Here is a 19,838-nt window from a genome sequence, read left to right as displayed (position 1 = left end):
TACCCGCCACTTGTTAATATTGCCCTGTTGGAGGACAGTAGCCTTGTTTAAAAAAACAAAGAAGGAAAAAAAGGCTAAACAGTATTCAGGGTCCATGTAGACCTGGTCAGAACACTAGATAATCATAACACATAAGCTATCTTTGTTTTTATTTTCTTAAATCTGTAACACTTGGCACCACTTAAGTCCACTTTATGGTCAGTGCTTGTACTGTTGCATCTTTTTATTGCACTAAAAGGACAGTACTTGCTCGATTTTGAGTATGTAGTAATGGTAGACATTATCCGAATCTGATTTTCAAGTTTCGTTGAGTTGTTTTCTCAGAATGAGTGTGCTGAAACGCTGATACCGTTGACCTTTAAGTGGAAATGTGAGTACTGTATAAATGGACAGATGCTTGTTTCAGGAGTGGGCGGGTGTCACAAGCTATTTTTGGTGAACCAGATTTTGTGCCAAAACGTTGACAGACTGGCATGCTGGTAGATACTGTTCATTGATTGATTGTTTATTTGATGTGATTTTCCATCTGTGCCTTATTCTTGTGTAGATTCAAACACCGGATTGGTATAAGGATGTTAAGCGGTCGGAAATGATGCAGTATTATGCTGTTGTGTACAATTTCAAAACATTTGCCAGGATGGAATTTTAACTGGGTGCATGTAAAGCCAGCTCTGGTGAGTGGGGAACAATGTGGTGTGCTCAATTCCAAAAGATCATGGTGGCAGGACTAGGAGAGCGGTGAGCTGGTGAAATGTGGACATGTCTGCAATGGAATACTGAAGATGTGTTACTTCTTTCCCACCCAAGCTCCTGCTCACACTCCACGGACATGTTAAGCTTTGAAACAAGCCAATTTAAAGTAATTTATATTTGTGAAAAGCCACTGTTCAGATTAATTGTACTGTACATATGTTTATAGATCTATGTGTATTAAACTTTCCTACATCATGGACAATCTGTTTTTGTTCTTCAGTGATAATTAAAACTAATTGCGGTTTTTATAGTTTTATGCAACCTATGTCAACTGCAGTCTTCGTGCAGTTTCAACTAGTTGACCAACTTGGGATTTATTTCCATTATTTTAATGTGATATTTAGGAAAAATCCCCTAAATTATCTTAAGTCACACTGTCATGATCTCCTGATGGCAAAGACAAAAGGGCTTTCTGTCAGTCTTTGAACGTGGCAGGATTGTTCAGCCGCACAAGCTGCCGAGGTTGGACGCAGTAAGACAGTCATTCTAAATTTCTTAAAAGATCCTAAGTTATGGGACAAAAAAGTCAAGTGGTAGACCTAAAAAAATCACCAACACTGCGCCGGAGGATCCGACGGGCTGTCTAGTGATGTGACATTTGAACCGAGGTATTGGAGCTTGTGTCGAAAATAAAGGGGCGTGTCAGAGGAAGCCTCGATTCGAAGCTTGTGTTGTTAACATAGAAATCACGTGACCAATGACAAACGAAGCTTCGCTTTCTGTCCAGTCACGTGCGCGATTCACTTTGCGGGTCGGAATGTTCGAATCCCCAGATCTTACTTTACGAGCAAGTTATAATTCGGATTTATTCAGTTACATGTTAGATACCCATACAAGTAATATGAAGAATACAAATTAAATATTTGTCGCAATTAATATGTGTACATTCTATTACATCATATTGATATTCGTACTGGTATTAAATTGCAGTTTAATGGGTAAATGAATTTTTGTGCACGTAACTTGAATCGATCTGTGGAATATGTGGTAGATGCCTCGTCCTACGGAGCGTCTTTCACAGGGTTTTGGCTGCTATATTTTTTATTCGAGACACTCAAAACTTTGAATTTTTTCCCGAAACAGAGGAAAGCCTCAGTGCTTCACGAGGTTTAATTTGCCCATCACTAGGGCTGTCCGTGAAGACACAGGCCGATCCTCGACTCAAATTAAGGCCCTTACTGATACTGACTGCAGCCATAAGACGGCATCTTCTTCATCTTCTTGTAACGTTTATTGGCGGTGGGCAAGCCAACTTTTGGTGCATTACCGCCACCAACTGAACTGGAGTGTGGAGTGACAATGAAAAGGATAAAAAAAAAAATCTTATGTTCTCATGAAGTTTCCCGTGTCTCTTAACTAATTTTTCTGAATTCTCCATTACCTAATATTAGTTCTAATGTCATATTATTTGCACCTTCTGTCTGTATCTTTGTCTTTTAGTACTGCTGGATAGACTTGGATGATCATTTTTAAAATATTTGTAAAGTAAGTCACGTAAAGATTGCTTCCAGTTTATGATGTTATACTATCAACCAGGTGAGGTCGCTATTTCCAGCCACTCCCCGTATTAATTTCAACGTAGTAGGACGTGCACTCTAAACATTCACTAACATTAGCAAATAATAAATGAAAAACTGACCATGAAAACGATATAATTCGATAATATTTTTCAGTCAAGATGGTAAACGGAATAGCTTTTTAACAAGTTCAAGGGAATACCTGGATTGTTTGGAAATCTTAAATTGCCATCACACCACTGCTCACAAACAACGGGGACGCCAGAGTTGCACTTGCCTCAAATTTCAAAGGTAAAGTGCATAGTAAACAAAACCTTTTTGCCAAATTTATGACAGAAATGTTTGCATTGAACTATGTTCTTAGGGTTTCTGCGGGTCCTTAAAACGTCTATAGTTTATTTGTTTAAATTTAAGGCCATGAAAACTCTTAAATGGTACAACAAGTCTTAAGTATAAGAGGTCTTAAATTTGGGGACGGAAAGACAAGAATTGCTATATAGATTAATATGAAGATTAAACTGATTTCACTGAATAAACGTGAGCACTGCACGTTTCAAAGTCAGGCGCTGCTGCTTTGTGTACTGCGATTACCGGGGAAACCGCTATATTCTGCCGCTTGGAAAGTGAACCCTGCTGGCAGGGAACGAATTTGCTTTTTCAATAAGCCAGTATGCTATTTTTGCTACATATTTTTAAATTTATTATATGATGCGATCAAACTTATAGCAAAATTTGGTAGTTCTGTATGTTGTTTCGGGGTTGGCATCATGAGGTCCTCTGAGGGGTTGGCATCATCTCTTCTCAGGTGTTCTGGATCCAAATTTAGTGGGTACAGGATCTAATAGGCATGTTGTTGGTTTAGATGCAGTGATAAGTTTATTTAGCTCTTCCTGTCCTATAGTTGTCCCATTTATGTTGCCAAGATTTAATAACAGCTTGCTTAATAATTGCCTTTGCTTCTGCTTTACTGATTTTTACATCAATTTCTACATTATTTTTATTCAATGATCTTTTAGCATGTTTATCTGCCATCTCGTTTCCATCTATTCCAACATGTGCTGGGACCCATAAAAATGAAACAACCCTGTCCTGAGCATGAAGTCTATATCATAAGACGGCATCTGCGAGAGAAGGGCTTAAAGAACAAAAACTGTCTTCAAAGGCCATGTCTCGTCCCACGCCACAAACTTGCCTGTTTGGAATTTGCAAGGGAGCACCAAACATGGGACATTGAAAGGTGGAAGAAAGTTTTATTCTCTGACGAGAAAAAAATTAACCTGGATGCCGGTCCTGATGGCTTCCAATGTTACTGGCATGACAAGGAGATCCCACTGGAGATGTTTTCTACGTGACACAGTGGAGGAGGCTCCATCATGATCTGAGGTGCTTTTTCCTTCAATGGGATAATGGAGCTTCAGGTTGTGCAGGGGCATCAAACGGCGGCTGGCTATGTGGACATGTTGCAGCGGGCATCCCTCTTGACTGAGGGCCCTCGTCTGTGCGGTAATGAGTCATGACTGGGTTTTTCAACAGGACAACGCAGTTCACAATGCCCGCCTGACTTCTTCCAGGATTATAACGTCACTCTTTTGGACCATCCTGCGTGTTCCCCTGATCTTTTTTTGGGTCTACCACTTGACTTTTTTTGTCCCATAACTCTCAGGATCTTTTAAGAAATTTAGAATGACTGTCTTACTGCATCCAACCTCAAAGGGCACAGAAAGCCCTTTTGCCTTTGCCATCAGGAGATCATGACAGTGTGACTGCCTGAAGGACAGTGACATGAAAGCCATATTTTTGCACAGATTTTAACTTTTTAAGGCTATGGTCTTTTACTTTTGATCAGCTGATGAACAGCCTGTTGGAGTTTAAATGCAGTTTTCAATAAATTGCCTATTCTCTATTTTTTGTCTCTTGCTCCTGTTTCTTCTTTTGGCATTTTGAAGCAGTACTTACAACCTGGTTACGATCCACCAGTGCAAAATGCAAATACTTGTAATGTTCCCCCCGGTCTTAAGATTTTGTTCAGGAGTGTATATTGTTATTGATGGTAACGTTCGTTAGATATAACCTACATGAAACGCGTGTTTTTGAATCATAATGATGAATTGGTTAAGAAACATGTTATAAAAACCTTTAAATCTTTTTGCTCAGTCTTTTTGTTTATAATTGTTGATTCTTTATAATAAGTGGGGAAAGCACATTTGACTAGAATATTTGCGGTTCATAGAGCAAAAGTTACAATAGGGCTCGAACACGGTAATGTAGGCTACTTTGTTCTCTTTAGATAGGATCATGGCTGTGGTCTAAAATGGTTCAGGATATTGAGTGTACTTATTGTACCATTAGGTGGCAGTCTTAGCTCAGCTTAAGTCTGTGGTGAAGTCACTTCCATTGTCAAACATGAATTAAAAAAAAAAAGCAACACAGCTGAATACAAAAACCCAAACATCAAAAATATATCAACATGACACTTTATTTTTTCTTCAATAAATAATTTACAGTATTTACAGGTGGTGTGTGGCACCGCTTTAGTCCTACATACAAAAACAGACTAAGCTGTCGCCAATCCTCGACCCAAACTAAGGCCCTTACTGATGCTGACTGCAGCCCAATAACCATAAGACAGCATCTGCGAGAGAAGGGCTTAAAGAACAGAAAACGTCTTCAAAGGCCACGCCTCCTCCCACGCCACAATTTTGCCCGTTTGGAATTTGCAAGGGAGCACCAAACATGGGACATTGAAAGGTGGAAGAAAGTTTTATTCTCTGACGAGAAAAAAATTAACCTGGACGGTCCTGATGGCTTCCAGCGTTACTGGCATGACAAGGAGATCCCACTGGAGATGTTTTCTACGTGACACAGTGGAGGAGGCTCCATCATGATCTGAGGTGCTTTTTCCTTCAATGGGATAATGGAGCTTCAGGTTGTGCAGGGGCATCAAACGGCGGCTGGCTATGTGGACATGTTGCAGCGGGCATCCCTCTTGACTGAGGGCCCTCGTCTGTGCGGTAATGAGTCATGACTGGGTTTTTCAACAGGACAACGCAGTTCACAATGCCCGCCTGACTTCTTCCAGGATTATAACGTCACTCTTTTGGACCATCCTGCGTGTTCCCCTGATCTTTTTTTGGGTCTACCACTTGACTTTTTTTGTCCCATAACTCTCAGGATCTTTTAAGAAATTTAGAATGACTGTCTTACTGCATCCAACCTCAAAGGGCACAGAAAGCCCTTTTGCCTTTGCCATCAGGAGATCATGACAGTGTGACTGCCTGAAGGACAGTGACATGAAAGCCATATTTTTGCACAGATTTTAACTTTTTAAGGCTATGGTCTTTTACTTTTGATCAGCTGATGAACAGCCTGTTGGAGTTTAAATGCAGTTTTCAATAAATTGCCTATTCTCTATTTTTTGTCTCTTGCTCCTGTTTCTTCTTTTGGCATTTTGAAGCAGTACTTACAACCTGGTTACGATCCACCAGTGCAAAATGCAAATACTTGTAATGTTCCCCCCGGTCTTAAGATTTTGTTCAGGAGTGTATATTGTTATTGATGGTAACGTTCGTTAGATATAACCTACATGAAACGCGTGTTTTTGAATCATAATGATGAATTGGTTAAGAAACGTTATAAAAACCTTTAAATCTTTTTGCTCAGTCTTTTTGTTTATAATTGTTGATTCTTTATAATAAGTGGGGAAAGCACATTTGACTAGAATATTTGCGGTTCATAGAGCAAAAGTTACAATAGGGCTCGAACACGGTAATGTAGGCTACTTTGTTCTCTTTAGATAGGATCATGGCTGTGGTCTAAAATGGTTCAGGATATTGAGTGTACTTATTGTACCATTAGGTGGCAGTCTTAGCTCAACGTACTTGCATTAAGTCTGTGGTGAAGTCACTTCCATTGTCAAACATGAATTAAAAAAAAAAAGCAACACAGCTGAATACAAAAACCCAAACATCAAAAATATATCAACATGACACTTTATTTTTTCTTCAATAAATAATTTACAGTATTTACAGGTGGTGTGTGGCACCGCTTTAGTCCTACATACAAAAACAGACTAAGCTGTCTGGTCTGAATCTCCCATTCAATGTTAATACATTTGAAAATGTTATCATTCACTTTTATTTTTTTAGCATTACAAGTTTGATAACCTCTTTCACCATCAAGTTAAAACCAAGTAAGAGCTAGGTTAAAGAGAATAAAAACATAAAGTGCTTTTGTAATAAACAACACATTAACACCGCAAGTCACACGTTTCCTACTTAGTATTTAGTTAAAGGACATGATGTCTGTTTTACTCTGGTTCCAAATTAGATTGTAGATAGAAGTCCCTTATCTTATGTTTTTGTGGTGCTTGTGTACATAATATCCCTTTACTTAAAGGTAAATTTGACCACACCCTCTGATGTACCAAAAAACCAGCACAAAATATTATTTGCCAAATCACACAAACTTATATACATGTCACATTACACATATAAATCCAAAAAGCACTGACGACTCAAGCACACTTAAACACAAAAGTCATTACAATCATTTTGTATGCTTTCAAAAGTCTCTTTAAAGCCACGAACTGCATCGACAACACAAGCTTTCTTAGCAGTAGTAAGGCTCGCAAAACTTTACAGTGTAAGAATAAATTACTGTGAAGTCTCTCAGAGGATTCTTTATGTATCATTAATATCTAAACCATATTTTCATAGTTCAAACTTTTTACTAAGAGAAAACAAACACTGATAAGAGACAGCTGTGATAGATGTTCTTAGAAGAAATGGGACATGATGAAGATGAAGTTATGTGGGCTTCATCTTCCATAAAGACCTTTCCAACAGTCTCTAGACATGGCCTATAGAACTATTAAGCCTGTGTTATACTTTCCGCATGAGCAATCTGGATGTGTACACGGACAGCGCGGACGCGGACTACTTGTATTTATACTACCGAAATCCTATGCTGATGGTGCGCTCCGCAACAAACATGTGAACAAACAATTGCCCAGAATTATTGCACATCTGGCTGTCTTTATATTGTTTTATCGATGGATTGTACAGGTTCGAGTAACAACAGGCTTCTTCACACAGCCGGCGCATGCGCAGTTGGTGCTTTTGTAGCCTACTGAAAAATTGTAGCCTCACAAAAAATGGGAGGCACGTGGATGTCCGCGCACACTCGCCAATGACGATTTTTACGTCACACATACCATAGCGGACCCTAGCGGACTCGCGCACGCGGAAAGTATAACACAGGCTTTTGGCTACCAAGGGTGCAGTTTCACTCTTCAAAATAGTGGTGCTATGTATCGTTTGACTTTAGCTCGCCAATACAAATCACACAAACTTATATACATGTCACATTACACATATAAATCCAAAAAGCACTGACGACTCAAGCACACTTAAACACAAAAGTCATTACAATCATTTTGTATGCTTTCAAAAGTCTCTTTAAAGCCACGAACTGCATCGACAACACAAGCTTTCTTAGCAGTAGTAAGGCTCGCAAAACTTTACAGTGTAAGAATAAATTACTGTGAAGGACTCGCGCACACGGAAAGTATAACACAGGCTTTTGGCTACCAAGGGTGCAGTTTCACTCTTCAAAATAGTGGTGCTATGTATCGTTTGACTTTAGCTCGCCAATATTACTACTGCTATTTACAATACTGAGTGCCAGTAATCCTGAGCCTGCTAATGGCTGAAGAGCAAATGCCCCCATTTCAAATGTCACAAGAAATGCATGGCAGATGTTCTCAATAGCTCCTGCACTGGTCCATCTACCACACTGTAGTTAGCAGCACCTTCCAATATTATACACAATCAGGACATCTGGTTTGAGCCCAAATACTTAAGTGAACCACAAAAGGTCCCGTGAGAAAGAGAGAGAGAGAAAATTCAGCTGTTTGGGAAATTGTTGGCACCATGGCTTGTTCTTTGGCAAAATGCCTCTGCCATAAATTCACAGATCTACAGAGTCGAGAGTTAAACGGGGCCTACAGCACAGCCACGTCGACACCCTTTTGAAATGGAGAGCAAGGCATTGCTCTTTAAGAAGCAGTAAGGATGATTGATGGACCTGCCTTGTGGGTCCCATCTCAAACTGCAAACATTGTATTGAGGAACTTGGCTCTCTCCTGGATATATACGTTGATGGTTATGCTACCTACTGCAAACTGACATGAATATTTTTCCACGAACGTGTTTATCTGAAGCAAGTGTGCTCAGAGACAACTCTGTCTTGGGCTATACCAATGTATGACGTGGATTTTTTTACTCAATGGCTTTTACTTTGTGAACAAAGTAAAGAAACGTATTCTCTATAATTGTTCAGGCTGATTTTGAACACCCAATTTGACAATGGAGGGAATTCAATAAATATTTTCCGAAATTATAACACCTAAGCAGTATGGGTGTAGTTTAAAGTCTGTTTGACACAATGGTTGACTCCCTTTTTATATGAAATGTAGGAAAGAGCTCTTGGCAGGCAGTAAAACTTCTTACTGACCCATGAACCACCACACCAGAGCTACATTAGGACCCTGGGTGCAATATACAGATATTATGAAACACTTCACACATACACACTCAAAATAACACATCTTTCTTTTGCACACACACATAGACAAACTATACAAAAGGCCTGATGTTATGGCCTGTTAATCTCCTCTGTAGACAACATGATTTACTAGTCTGACATGGCCTTGGCCAGGAGGTTTTCTCTAGAAAGCTAACATTTTTCCGAAGCTGGAGCTTCTTCAAAGAGAGAACTCCTGCCGGCCCTCCATTAATAAAAGCTCCTGTCATGTCCTCCAGCCTGGCTCCGGGAGACATACTTCACCTCTCACTTGGCATCAAGTGAACTGAAGAACATCTCCAAGCTCTTCTTTCTGCAAAGGATCATCCCCCTCTCACTCCTGTCAGTGGCACATCACCCTGGTGGGAACAAGGGTGGTTTAATCTGACTCGGGTCTCAGGACCTCTCAGCGCTGCGTTCTCTGTCATGAAGCACTTATGAGATCAGCAGGATGACCACAGAGATGGGTGGATCTCCAGGAACGCTTCTGCTCTGGCCTGATGAATGAACATATGTGATGATGATGAGAGATGAGTCCATGGTGTGACACAAGACACACAAGTGTGAAAGCCCTCAGCAGAAGCTCAGGCTCTAACTGAGAAGCCCAGCCTCTGGTAGATGGAACACAACACGGTGAGAGCAGCATTTCACATGCATACAGCATCTTACAACCATCTAACAAGGATGTCCAATGGGGACTACAGACGAATGGAAAACGAGTCAGTCCACAACAGTATGATAACAAGGCTGATGAGGATTAGGACACTAAAACCCCTTTTTTCTGAGGCAGAGTTGAATATTGTATCCTTTTCAAAGAGGTGATACTTGTCTTTGTTGGAGTGGAGCATTTTAACATCCTCAAAGGCATAGTAGGCCGCCAGGGTGAAGTTGATGTCCCCAGAAGATAGCAGGTCAAAAACACAGGATTGGAAATACAAATCCTCAACTGGTAGACGTTCTTTGCACTTGGCCATGGCTGACTGGTATGTGAAGCCATTAATAGGAGCACCTGGCCGTCCCCTGCCTAAGACTTGGCTCTCTGCCGCCCGTGCTCTGAAGGTCCTGAAGTCTATTCGCTGGTTTGCAGGGCAACCATGCAGGCAGAGGTAAAGATCCTGGTTGTCCTGGTCCTCCACCGAATTCACAACCTCCTCTGGCATCCGCACCGCAAAGGTGAGGTAGCGGCCAACCTGCCGAACTACAATAGTGGTGCCGATATAGCGTGCCTGGATCTCCACGTGTTGTCCAGGCACCTTCTCTACTATGCGTAAGGTGTTGGCCCCATGGCGGTCGCCTCCGTTCTTTGAACCATCAGCAAATGCAGCAGGAAGCTCGTCAGTCTCCGCATGGTACATCTTCTGGTCTACACATTCTTGAAAGTTCTTGAAGATGACTGTTAGCTGTGGTAAAAGTGAGAGTGAGAACAAGTGAGAACAGTATTCAAGATCAATTATGGTTTTGGACATAAATACTTTAAAACAAAACAGTTCTAGGGGGAAAAAGATGGCTAGAAAACATTTGAAGTGCACAAAGTTTTGATGTTGAAAATGCTATATTTTTTCGATCAAAACCAGCCAAGAAACAGCAACCACAGACATAAAGTGTTTTATGCACCACTGCATATGGCAAAAGATGGTGACTAAGTACTCCATTTTGCATAACCGAGCATTGCCTTTATAAAACCAGAGGACTGTGTAGTGCAGACCCTCCAAGCCCAGAAGCTTTCGTAATGCCACATTTCAGCAGCAGCTCAAGATACAGGGGGCCAATGTAAACGCACTCTGGAGAAACACGGGTCCAGTCTATGTTACAGCAGGCCTCAGTATGCAGACACAAAGACAATCCATTCATGCTGCTCAGAGCCTGCCTGTGAACCCCGGATTCAGCTCCAGGGAGTGGACTCGCACCAGCTAGAGAGCACAGCCTGCACAGGGGCTAATTAGAGAAGGCTGCTCCTACTTCTGACTTCTCCAGCAAGCTGCCATTAGGAGGCCAATGGACTGCTGACACATATGTGACCTCGGGATGTCCAGGCTGCTCTGATCTTGCAAATGATGCATATGAGTGTGTGCATGTGTGTCTATGTCTGAAGACTCAGTTAAACCAAACCACCCTATAATCACTAATGGTGCAGTGATCTACCTCCTGTTAGCGCCACCCTAGTTTTTCGCAGGACAGCGAGAGCTTGTTTAAAGCAAAGGGTCTATCAATAAACAAGGGATGTCTTGTTTGCACAGGTGCTGCATCTGCCTGCAGACCTGTTTGCGCATTTGTCCAAGCTGAATGACCTCTGAGCCACTGTCATTTATTCAAAAAACAGTCAGCTTAACAAAAATATCACGATCCCTTTCCCTCCTACAAGAAAGAACTGTGGGTCCATCTACTTAATGGGGAATCATTAGAGGTTTTTGATGGCAGAAAATTGCTCTGTTTCCTAATGTGACTGAGTACAAAGTTCTTGTGTTTTTCTGCCACAAGGAAAAACTCTGAAAAACATTCAACCCTGGTCACACAATTACAGCAGCCAAAAGGACATCAGGCATAGTGAAATTAGCTTTCGGGAATCGGACACACAAACTTGAAGTCCTGTGTTTTCACCTTAGGCTCCACAGCTGGCCAATTCTAAGGCAGCTCCCCAGTTTGACCAATGGGCCGTAAAGCAAAACAATGATAATTTATGAGGTATGAGGGCCAACTAATGCAGAGAAAATATCAGCAGTTTCCTGTATGGACTGAGCACTTAGTTAAAACAACAAGACTCCTAAATCACACAAACAATGGCAAGGGCTGCCACAGATATAGTAGCATTAGTTCTGACTGTCGGAAAAAAAATGAAGGCACGTGAGCCTACTAACATTCTAATTTATTACCTCTCTTTTGTTGCTGGAATTTCTTTAAAAAAAACGGACTTTCACCAATTGTCTTATCTCGTCTTCATCTGTCTTGGAACAGATCCAAATGCTAACTACAGTCTGCACTTACAAAGTCTGCTTTCTCTTCCCACTGGTAAAACCACACTTTCGCCTTTAACTAGTTCCATGCTGAAACCGTTCCTTAAAGGTTGGTGAAATGAGACCAAGACTGATGCTGAAATGACTTTTACTTGTTTTTTTATGTGAGGTACAAAATATCCTTACCTTGCTAGTAGCCGTAGCGGAAGATCCAGGCACAACAGGAGTGTTCGTAACCTGCACAGACAGGTACTTATTGTGAATCAGTGGCCAGGCTCCCTCAACTTTACAGGTCTGAAAGTCATCGTTGAATGTGCGGAGATGTGGGTCCCCAAAAAATCCGCAGTGAGTGTAATTGGGAGGCGCAGCATTACGTGGTAGACTCCGCTCGTAATGGCACACCTCTGGCCTGTCGGAGGGAACGTTGATGTCCGGTGGTGGCTGGACCGGGGGCGGGGGTGTGCGGGCACGAGGCTGTGTAGTGGGCCCTTCTTTGGAGCAGTTGTGTTGGCTCATAAGATCCTCTATACCATGTTGGGCTGAATGGTAGGCCAGGTCACCCCGGCACGTACGGGCAGTGCGACGGACACAGTTGTTATATGCTCGCAGCGCAGTGCAGAACTCCTCTTCTGGGCCAGAGCTGGAGGTGGAGGCCCAGAACTCGGAGTTACACTTGAGGATCTTACACTGCAGAGTTGCTGTAAAGTCAAAAGAGAGATAGCATAAACACACTGTCATGGTCAAACCAAGTTTACAGAAAGCTGAAATGAAATAAGCATCAACCAGAGTAGCTGACAAAACTGATTAAGCTTTTAAATTGAAAAGTAACAGTTAAAATAAAAACAAAGAATTTTGAGAAAAAGTGTCGTAAAATAACAACATCCTTTACATTTTTATTCAAGAATTGGCCATTTTCATTTCTTACAGTTAATTTTACACCCTCTTTGCACTTTTTATTCACATTTCATTTAGGAATACTTTTTATTCTGATTATGTCAGTACTGAACTTCAAATGAAGTTCAGTTTATTGTGTTATGTTCATGAATGCCAGTTGCTCAAGGCTCTCATAACAACACATGAATTCTCTCTACATCTGGACAAAGTGAGGCTTTAATTCCATCACTAATAAAAAAAACAACATTCCAACCAAGTTCCAAGTTTCTGTGTTTTGCCAACTTCCATCAAGTCTAAGTGCTCTAAATGTAGTATAAAGCAAGGCTATTGTCGTCTTGTTGCCTTTTCAAAAATAAATTAAACAAAAAAACATTAAAGTAGGCCAATCATCGCTTGTTGATTTTATGTGAAATTCAAAATGTTAATGGAATATTCTGATTATGTCTGTCACAGGGCAGAAAAGCTCAACACTTAAGAGCTATTGTAATACAAAACGTAAAGCAATAAGCATCTAAATAGGCCTCATTACAAAGTAATGAACTCTCGACAGGCTTATCTAACTTCATTACCTCACCATGAATGACATCACTTTATATTAGTAAATGGGCTGTATTTGCCTTTTCAAAAATAAATTAAACAAAAAAACATTAAAGTAGGCCAATCATCGCTTGTTGATTTTATGTGAAATTCAAAATGTTAATGGAATATTCTGATGTCTGTCACAGGGCAGAAAAGCTTAACACTTAAGAGCTATTGTAATACAAAACGTAAAGCAATAAGCATCTAAATAGGCCTCATTACAAAGTAATGAACTCTCGACAGGCTTATCTAACTTCATTACCTCACCATGAATGACATCACTTTATATTAGTAAATGGGCTGTATGCTTTATCGAAAAATGCTTGACTGATTCCCAGATCCCAGTTGGATATCTAGCAATTTCACACTGTTTAAGGTGCAACACAAATTAATAGCAATTAAAGACAAATGGGAAGGAAGCCTTCAAACTGACAATCACACTAGCAAAAGTCTATTATTTAGAAGTGCTAATCATCTCATATCAAATTCACACTCATTCACACCTTGTGCTGTCTCTTTGCATTGCTAAGCAGATCGTGGGGGTGCTTTTGAGTAAAGCACCATGGGTGTCAGTGACCGAGGGCAAAATGCACATCTGAAAAAAATCACTTAGGGCTTTAACAGAAGGGGGTAGCTGTTTGTGTGTGTGCGTATGTGTGTGTGTCTGTGGGAGGGTGTAGTCCTAGGACTCTGAATGAAGACAATGCAATTTGCCATTGAGAAGAAACCAGCAGAGTCATAAATTAGCCCTGTGTAAAGGGATTAGGTAGAGTTTCATCAGCCATGCAGGGCAGGAGGGAAGGGGGGCTAAGGACTGCCTTAAAGAAACAGGATCTCTGGAGAGAAACTGGCTCCAGGACCAATGGGCGGAACACAGAGTAGGTCTCACCATTCCACAGGTCAAACTGGATATGAGACAGCCACCTGTCCAGAGCAAAGGCCGTAATCAAAGGCAAAAGCAATTTCAAGCACATTCCCCTTTCTCGGATTACAAGGTCTGAATCATCATTTTCGTTTGATAAAATGCAAGGACATGCCAAAACTACACACAACTTTGTTTCCAAATGATCACGCAACAATCTTTGTTGTCTATCTACCTACCAGCTACAAAGGGCATTTATCATCCATCTGATAAGAGACAATAGGCTCATTTAAGATGTCAACAACTAGTGCTTGCATGATTGCCGATTGTTTGGCGTTAAATATCTTGAAAGAAGATTCGTCACAGGGTGTGAAATCAAACTGCACACTACTTACAACTGACCAGAGCCTTGACAGAATAAAACAACACTTGTAAATTCCATTATAGTGAGATACACACATTAGACACTTCTTTTTGCAATAAATACTACTTTTCAAAAAAATGCCAGGACTTTTACAGTAATTTTCCACAATAAAAAAGGTCATTTATCATTTAATACCATATTGGTATAAACACTCGGCATATAAAAATATCAATAATGGTGACAATCAATTTTAAAATTTACATTAAAAAAACTTGAACACTACAAAACAAGTAACTTAGAGCAACAGCAACAGCCAAATTCATTCATGCCACAGTGTATGCTGGGAACATAAGTGTTAAATTCATTCTGTGGACATCAAAATATTAGGCTACAGTTAATCTATAAACACAAAACTAATAGTGTAGTGCAGACAGGGACAATGTCTGTGATCCTACAACACTACACTTTAACGTTTCCTACTACTGTTCACTGTAAAGTCAAGGCATAGCCTACTGTATTTACAGTACTGTAAATTCAGATATTTTTATGTGAATTTAACCATACACATATCTATTTAAAATATCTATACAGACAACTTTTGCCATTTTTAGATTTTAAGTAATATTTAACGTTCCATTTAAGAACCTTTTTTTACTTTTGAAGACGGTCTTCACGGGTTTTAAAAGGCTTTACTGTGTTTGTGAAATGTTTTTTTTTTTAAATTTTGCTCCCACAAGCCCAGCGAAGGCATTTTATAGATGTTGAGGGTTCGCTTCCCCTCCCCCAAACACAAGAGCACGTCTTCGCCAGAGCTGTGGGAAACACTGCGGTAGTGCAGCAGAATTGAACCGAACCTTCGGATCGCCACGCTTTTATCGCACGGTTTTAGCAATGGCTCTAAAACAGCTAAAACCATCACTCTAGCTATGTAAACATACTTGTTTTTTTTTCCCGCATCTTTTTTAATGCGAAAAAGTTTAGATGGAAATGTAACACCTTTAACTTAAATGTATTATGTGTAGCGTAAACTTGAAAGTTATAAACAACAACATTATTCAAGCGTGCATAATGAAGGAATGCGCACTGGCATGATTTAGAAGATAAATAGCCTAACTTTTACCAGACATAACTGGGTCATGGCTAAACAAAATATACCCAACTGCGTTTAATTTGCTGCTAAGTAACAAAGCATGCCTTTGTCTGCGTTATTTCAACATATTTAACTGCTGTGAGTATTTGCTGTTTTGTAGCGATTAGGTTACATCATTGCTTCGACAAATAAATTCCAAATAAACATCCTTATTTCCAGTCCTAAAACTCGAATTAGATTCTCCATGATAAATGTTTTTCTTACCTGCTGGAAACAGACAGAGAAACACAACAACGAACTGGCAGACTTGTAGCGCCGATGGTGCTGCTCCTTTCCCCATAACCATCCATCCAGCACGGGACAGCGCTCCTCTCCTCACCCTATTTACACCAGCAATGTGAGGAAAGGCGAATTAGAGCAATGCTGCGACTTTCCGTACTGATTCAAAGTTGCTGGAGAACCGCAACACAACGAAATCATGCCGCCCGCCCTTCCGTCGTACAAATATCGCTGCTTTTTGTCAGGTATTCTCAGTGTTCACACATTCCCAACCCTCACTAGAAACGTGCCACCGATCTTCCAGTTCGCTATAGTGTCAAGAGGGTGCAGCCTACACTGCGAAGTGCACCAATAAGAAGTCACTGTTTCGCCACCAACCCCTCACTAGTTTCAAATTACGCCTGAGCTTTGAAAAGTACTTCACCCGTTTGCAATGTAGGCTGCGAACTCATGAAAGTGAACACATTGTTGCCTAAAATAATAAAGTGTAATACTTTCCTGAGCAGTTGTATGCATTTTCAGTTCGGAGAGAATCAAAGGGAGACTGAAAATGTATTTAAATCCAGTTTAAATTACTATGGTAATTAAATAGCATTTAATTGTCTTATACACAGATTCACCAAGCCTGACAATTTAATCCCATTTGTGCATAAAGAGTTGATGTATTGCACACAAAGTTGTTCACTACAAATGAAAGTAGGCTACAGACTGTCTTGTTTTGATTTTTGCATGGCTAGTGTAAATAGTCACATGTCCATATTTAGTATACATAATAATTAAGCGTCCATTATTAATGTATCCAAGAAAGATAGCTCTGTCTGTCTTATAAAAATCATAATTACAATAAGTGTTAGTGATCACAGTATGGTTGAAAAAATCAGCCCCATTTTGAAGAAATAGTTGACTGAGTCATATTATATAGGCTAATTGAAAATTTGCAAATACATATGAATTCATTCTTTTAGGCCTATATTAACAATAAAATGTTACTATATTGTTACTACTTGTAATTTGAAATAAAACATACTTTCAATAAACTTTTAAATTTTTTATACATGATGAAAATGTTACAGTTTGTTTCATTAGACTGTCCAAGTAGTTAAATATACATGCTTACATAGCTAGTAAATGGGTTATAGCAGGTCCAATTCTGGTCCTGAAGGGCCAAAGTCCTGCAGAGTTTAGCTCTAACTTGTCCCAGTCTACATGCCTAGAAGATTCTAGTAATTCTGAAGACCTTGATTTCTTTGGTTCAAGTGTTTAATTAGGGATGGAGCTAAACTCTGCAGGACAGTAGCCCCCCCATCAGGAGCAGACTGAATGGACACCCCTGTGTTACATAGCCTACTCATTTAAATGCCAAAGAGAGAATCAGTTTCTGATTAAAACTGAATTTGGAATTTATGCTTTATTTATACAGTAGACTGATTTTAGGAAGAAATCATAAAGGACGGATGCCTCTGTCCAAACCTTCAAATTAGAAACGGAAGAGAATCCCATACCACCCCCAATTTATTGGAACGGTATAATGTATGATCACCTGTTACATAGTGTTCTGTCTCTGTCAGCGTAAATGCATGCACCTAAGCATCAGCGTACATAATCAATGCCTAGGGGTTTTAAAACATAGCCAATATGTGATGTGACACCAGTTGAGAGATCTAACAAGCTTATGTCAATGCATTTGCTTCATTAAATCTCCCTGACAGATTACTTTAACAAGATGCACAGCTATAAAATGTGAAATATTTATATAATGCATAATCATACTAGGACTACTTTTTTGTTCGTGTGAACATATGAGATGAAGGATGAATAAGACTCGCCCATCTATAAAGTAAAAAAGCTATTAATTAAAGTAATAAACAATCTGATCATAAATGTCTTGTTGAGATTTTCACAGGTCAAGGTAACCGAAAGGTCCTAAAGAAGAGGAGGGAATGTGGATTTGTTATAGGGCAGGCTATATGGTTTTGTTTTTAGTGGTCAGCTGTTGCAGTCCAACAGATGGCGCTTGCACAGTGGTGGAGAATGAATGATATCTCCAGAGATGCGTCCTCGTGTATAAGGTTTTGTAAGAACCACTATATTATTTACAGTTCAACTGTGATGTCTTCATTTTCTTTTGAGATTACAGAAAATTAATTGGAGGTACATAAAACCAAAACATAACATTATGATACCTTATCTTTAATGAGAAGATATAGATGGTGTAGTGAACCCAACACAGATGTTCTCTAACCATTTGTGAGTTTAATTGATCATTAACAGCGTGTCTATGATTTCTAGTGCGACAGAGGCTAAAATATAAACATTTAGAGATAGAGCAAAATAACACTCATTGGTGACAGCAGCTGTGCATAACATCTAAAAATCCCGTTCTCCCTTTCTTCAATCCTAATTAATTCAAAAATGTAAATTATTCCTGATATTAAACACAATCCTTATATTTAGATCAGCATTGAAGACAAAGAACTGGACTAGCTACAATGTGATGCAGGCTTTTAAGTCAAAAACTATAAGAGACAATGCAATATAATGTTCTCTGTACCATTTAAGAGAAGGTATTCACTGTTTAAGTAGCTAACCACTGCATACTGTTTAAAAAGAGTCAAAGTTATTTGTCAAGAAATCAACCAGAACCCACCTTTTTGAATGCATGGAGCTCTTCAACACTTTTGGGTTGAGTTTCTTTGCAGAACCGGGATGAATCTTGCGGGTCGAATCCGGACTGAAGCGCGTACAGTCGTGCTTTGTACCAGTAATCCGAAATTCTTATTTAGCTAAATCTATATACATCGTTGTAAAACTAAAGGTTAAGCACTCCTGTCGTCCCTGCATGATGTCCCTTGTTTATTAGCTATTTGTTATTTTAAAGGCAAGATAGGTTTTTATCTAAACGCTGCTAATCTACTTGCGGTGTCTGATGTTATTTTCATCGGTGTCGTGATCTGGAAATGAAGGTACGAGCCGTCAACCAGTTTATCGAGACACAAACGATAAAAAAGAAAACCTCGGAAATGTTTTCGAATCAATAGTGCTCTTCATTTTGCCGTGGTATTCCCAAGATTCCTCTGTGGCTCTCAGGACTTGAGTAGGAAGAGCCCTCGGGGCAGCAGTGTTGATAGCGCTGGCTCGTTTCCTCGCCTCAGTGTTGTGAAATGACGAGTTAGAAAGTGTGAGGCACAATGATCAGCGCTGCAGTCTCGAACTCCCCACACTGTCATAGTCAATACAGGTTTATGTCTGTTAAACCAAGATTTAAGATTAACGTTAAGATTATAATGTAGTCTAACTGGATTAGAAAACACAGTTTGTTTAAACGTTTTCTGTCTGTAATTTAGTGTTGTGTGTGTGTGTGTGTGTGTCTCAACATCTAGATATAATTACCATACCTATCTGCTACAACTTGGAAGTAGCCTAGTTAACCAATCCACTACTTATCCATAAACTGTGTAAATTAGCCTAATGGTGTGCTCTTGTTACAATCTATCCAACTACTGGATGGTCTTTAACACTAGCCTAATACAAAACATGGACATTTTAATTTTTGTGTTTGAATTTAATGTGGTCATCAAATTACTTGTGCAAAATCACATGTAATAACTGATATTGTGAGTGTGATATTGCTTTTATACAACAGTATATTATACAACTGCTGTTCACGTTTCACAATTTGAGTTGAATTACTGAAATAAATGAACTTTTCCACGACATTCTAATTTATTGAGATGCACCTGTATATTACTTAGGCTATACAATTCTATCCAAATACAATATGTTTCAGATAAAAAAAAAATACTAGTAGGTTCTTATTTGATCAACTACAGCAACTAATAATAGTCTGAAATTTGCAGAAGCATCAGGCTTTGAGTAGTAGCCTACCAAGCAACACACAAACTGAAAGCTGGTCTGGAACAGAGTATTCCTCTCACTGCATTCAGTGCTCATTCGACTCCAAGCTTTT

The 19,838-nt window shown here is 39.7% G+C and overlaps 1 protein-coding gene across 1 annotated transcript; it reads right to left on the bottom strand.

The window, feature by feature from the left end:
• Positions 1–7,630: 7,630 nt before the first annotated feature.
• On the bottom strand, positions 7,631–19,014 carry rgma (repulsive guidance molecule BMP co-receptor a). Its single transcript, XM_016521768.1, has 4 exons — positions 18,519–19,014; positions 15,857–15,972; positions 11,990–12,501; positions 7,631–10,252 (listed from the first exon to the last, which is right to left on the bottom strand). The coding sequence occupies exons 1-4, from the start codon at positions 18,530–18,532 to the stop codon at positions 9,551–9,553; spliced, it is 1,344 nt and encodes a 447-aa protein (XP_016377254.1). The 5' UTR covers positions 18,533–19,014; the 3' UTR covers positions 7,631–9,550.
• Positions 19,015–19,838: the final 824 nt, after the last annotated feature.

The sequence above is a fragment of the Sinocyclocheilus rhinocerous genome, unplaced genomic scaffold (genome assembly GCF_001515625.1).
Source record: "Sinocyclocheilus rhinocerous isolate Xijiao unplaced genomic scaffold, SAMN03320098_v1.1 scaffold1110, whole genome shotgun sequence".
NCBI classification, from domain to species: Eukaryota; Metazoa; Chordata; class Actinopteri; order Cypriniformes; family Cyprinidae; genus Sinocyclocheilus; species Sinocyclocheilus rhinocerous.
Note: the sequence above shows the minus strand (reverse complement) of the source record. Positions and strands in the feature narration are given on the sequence as shown.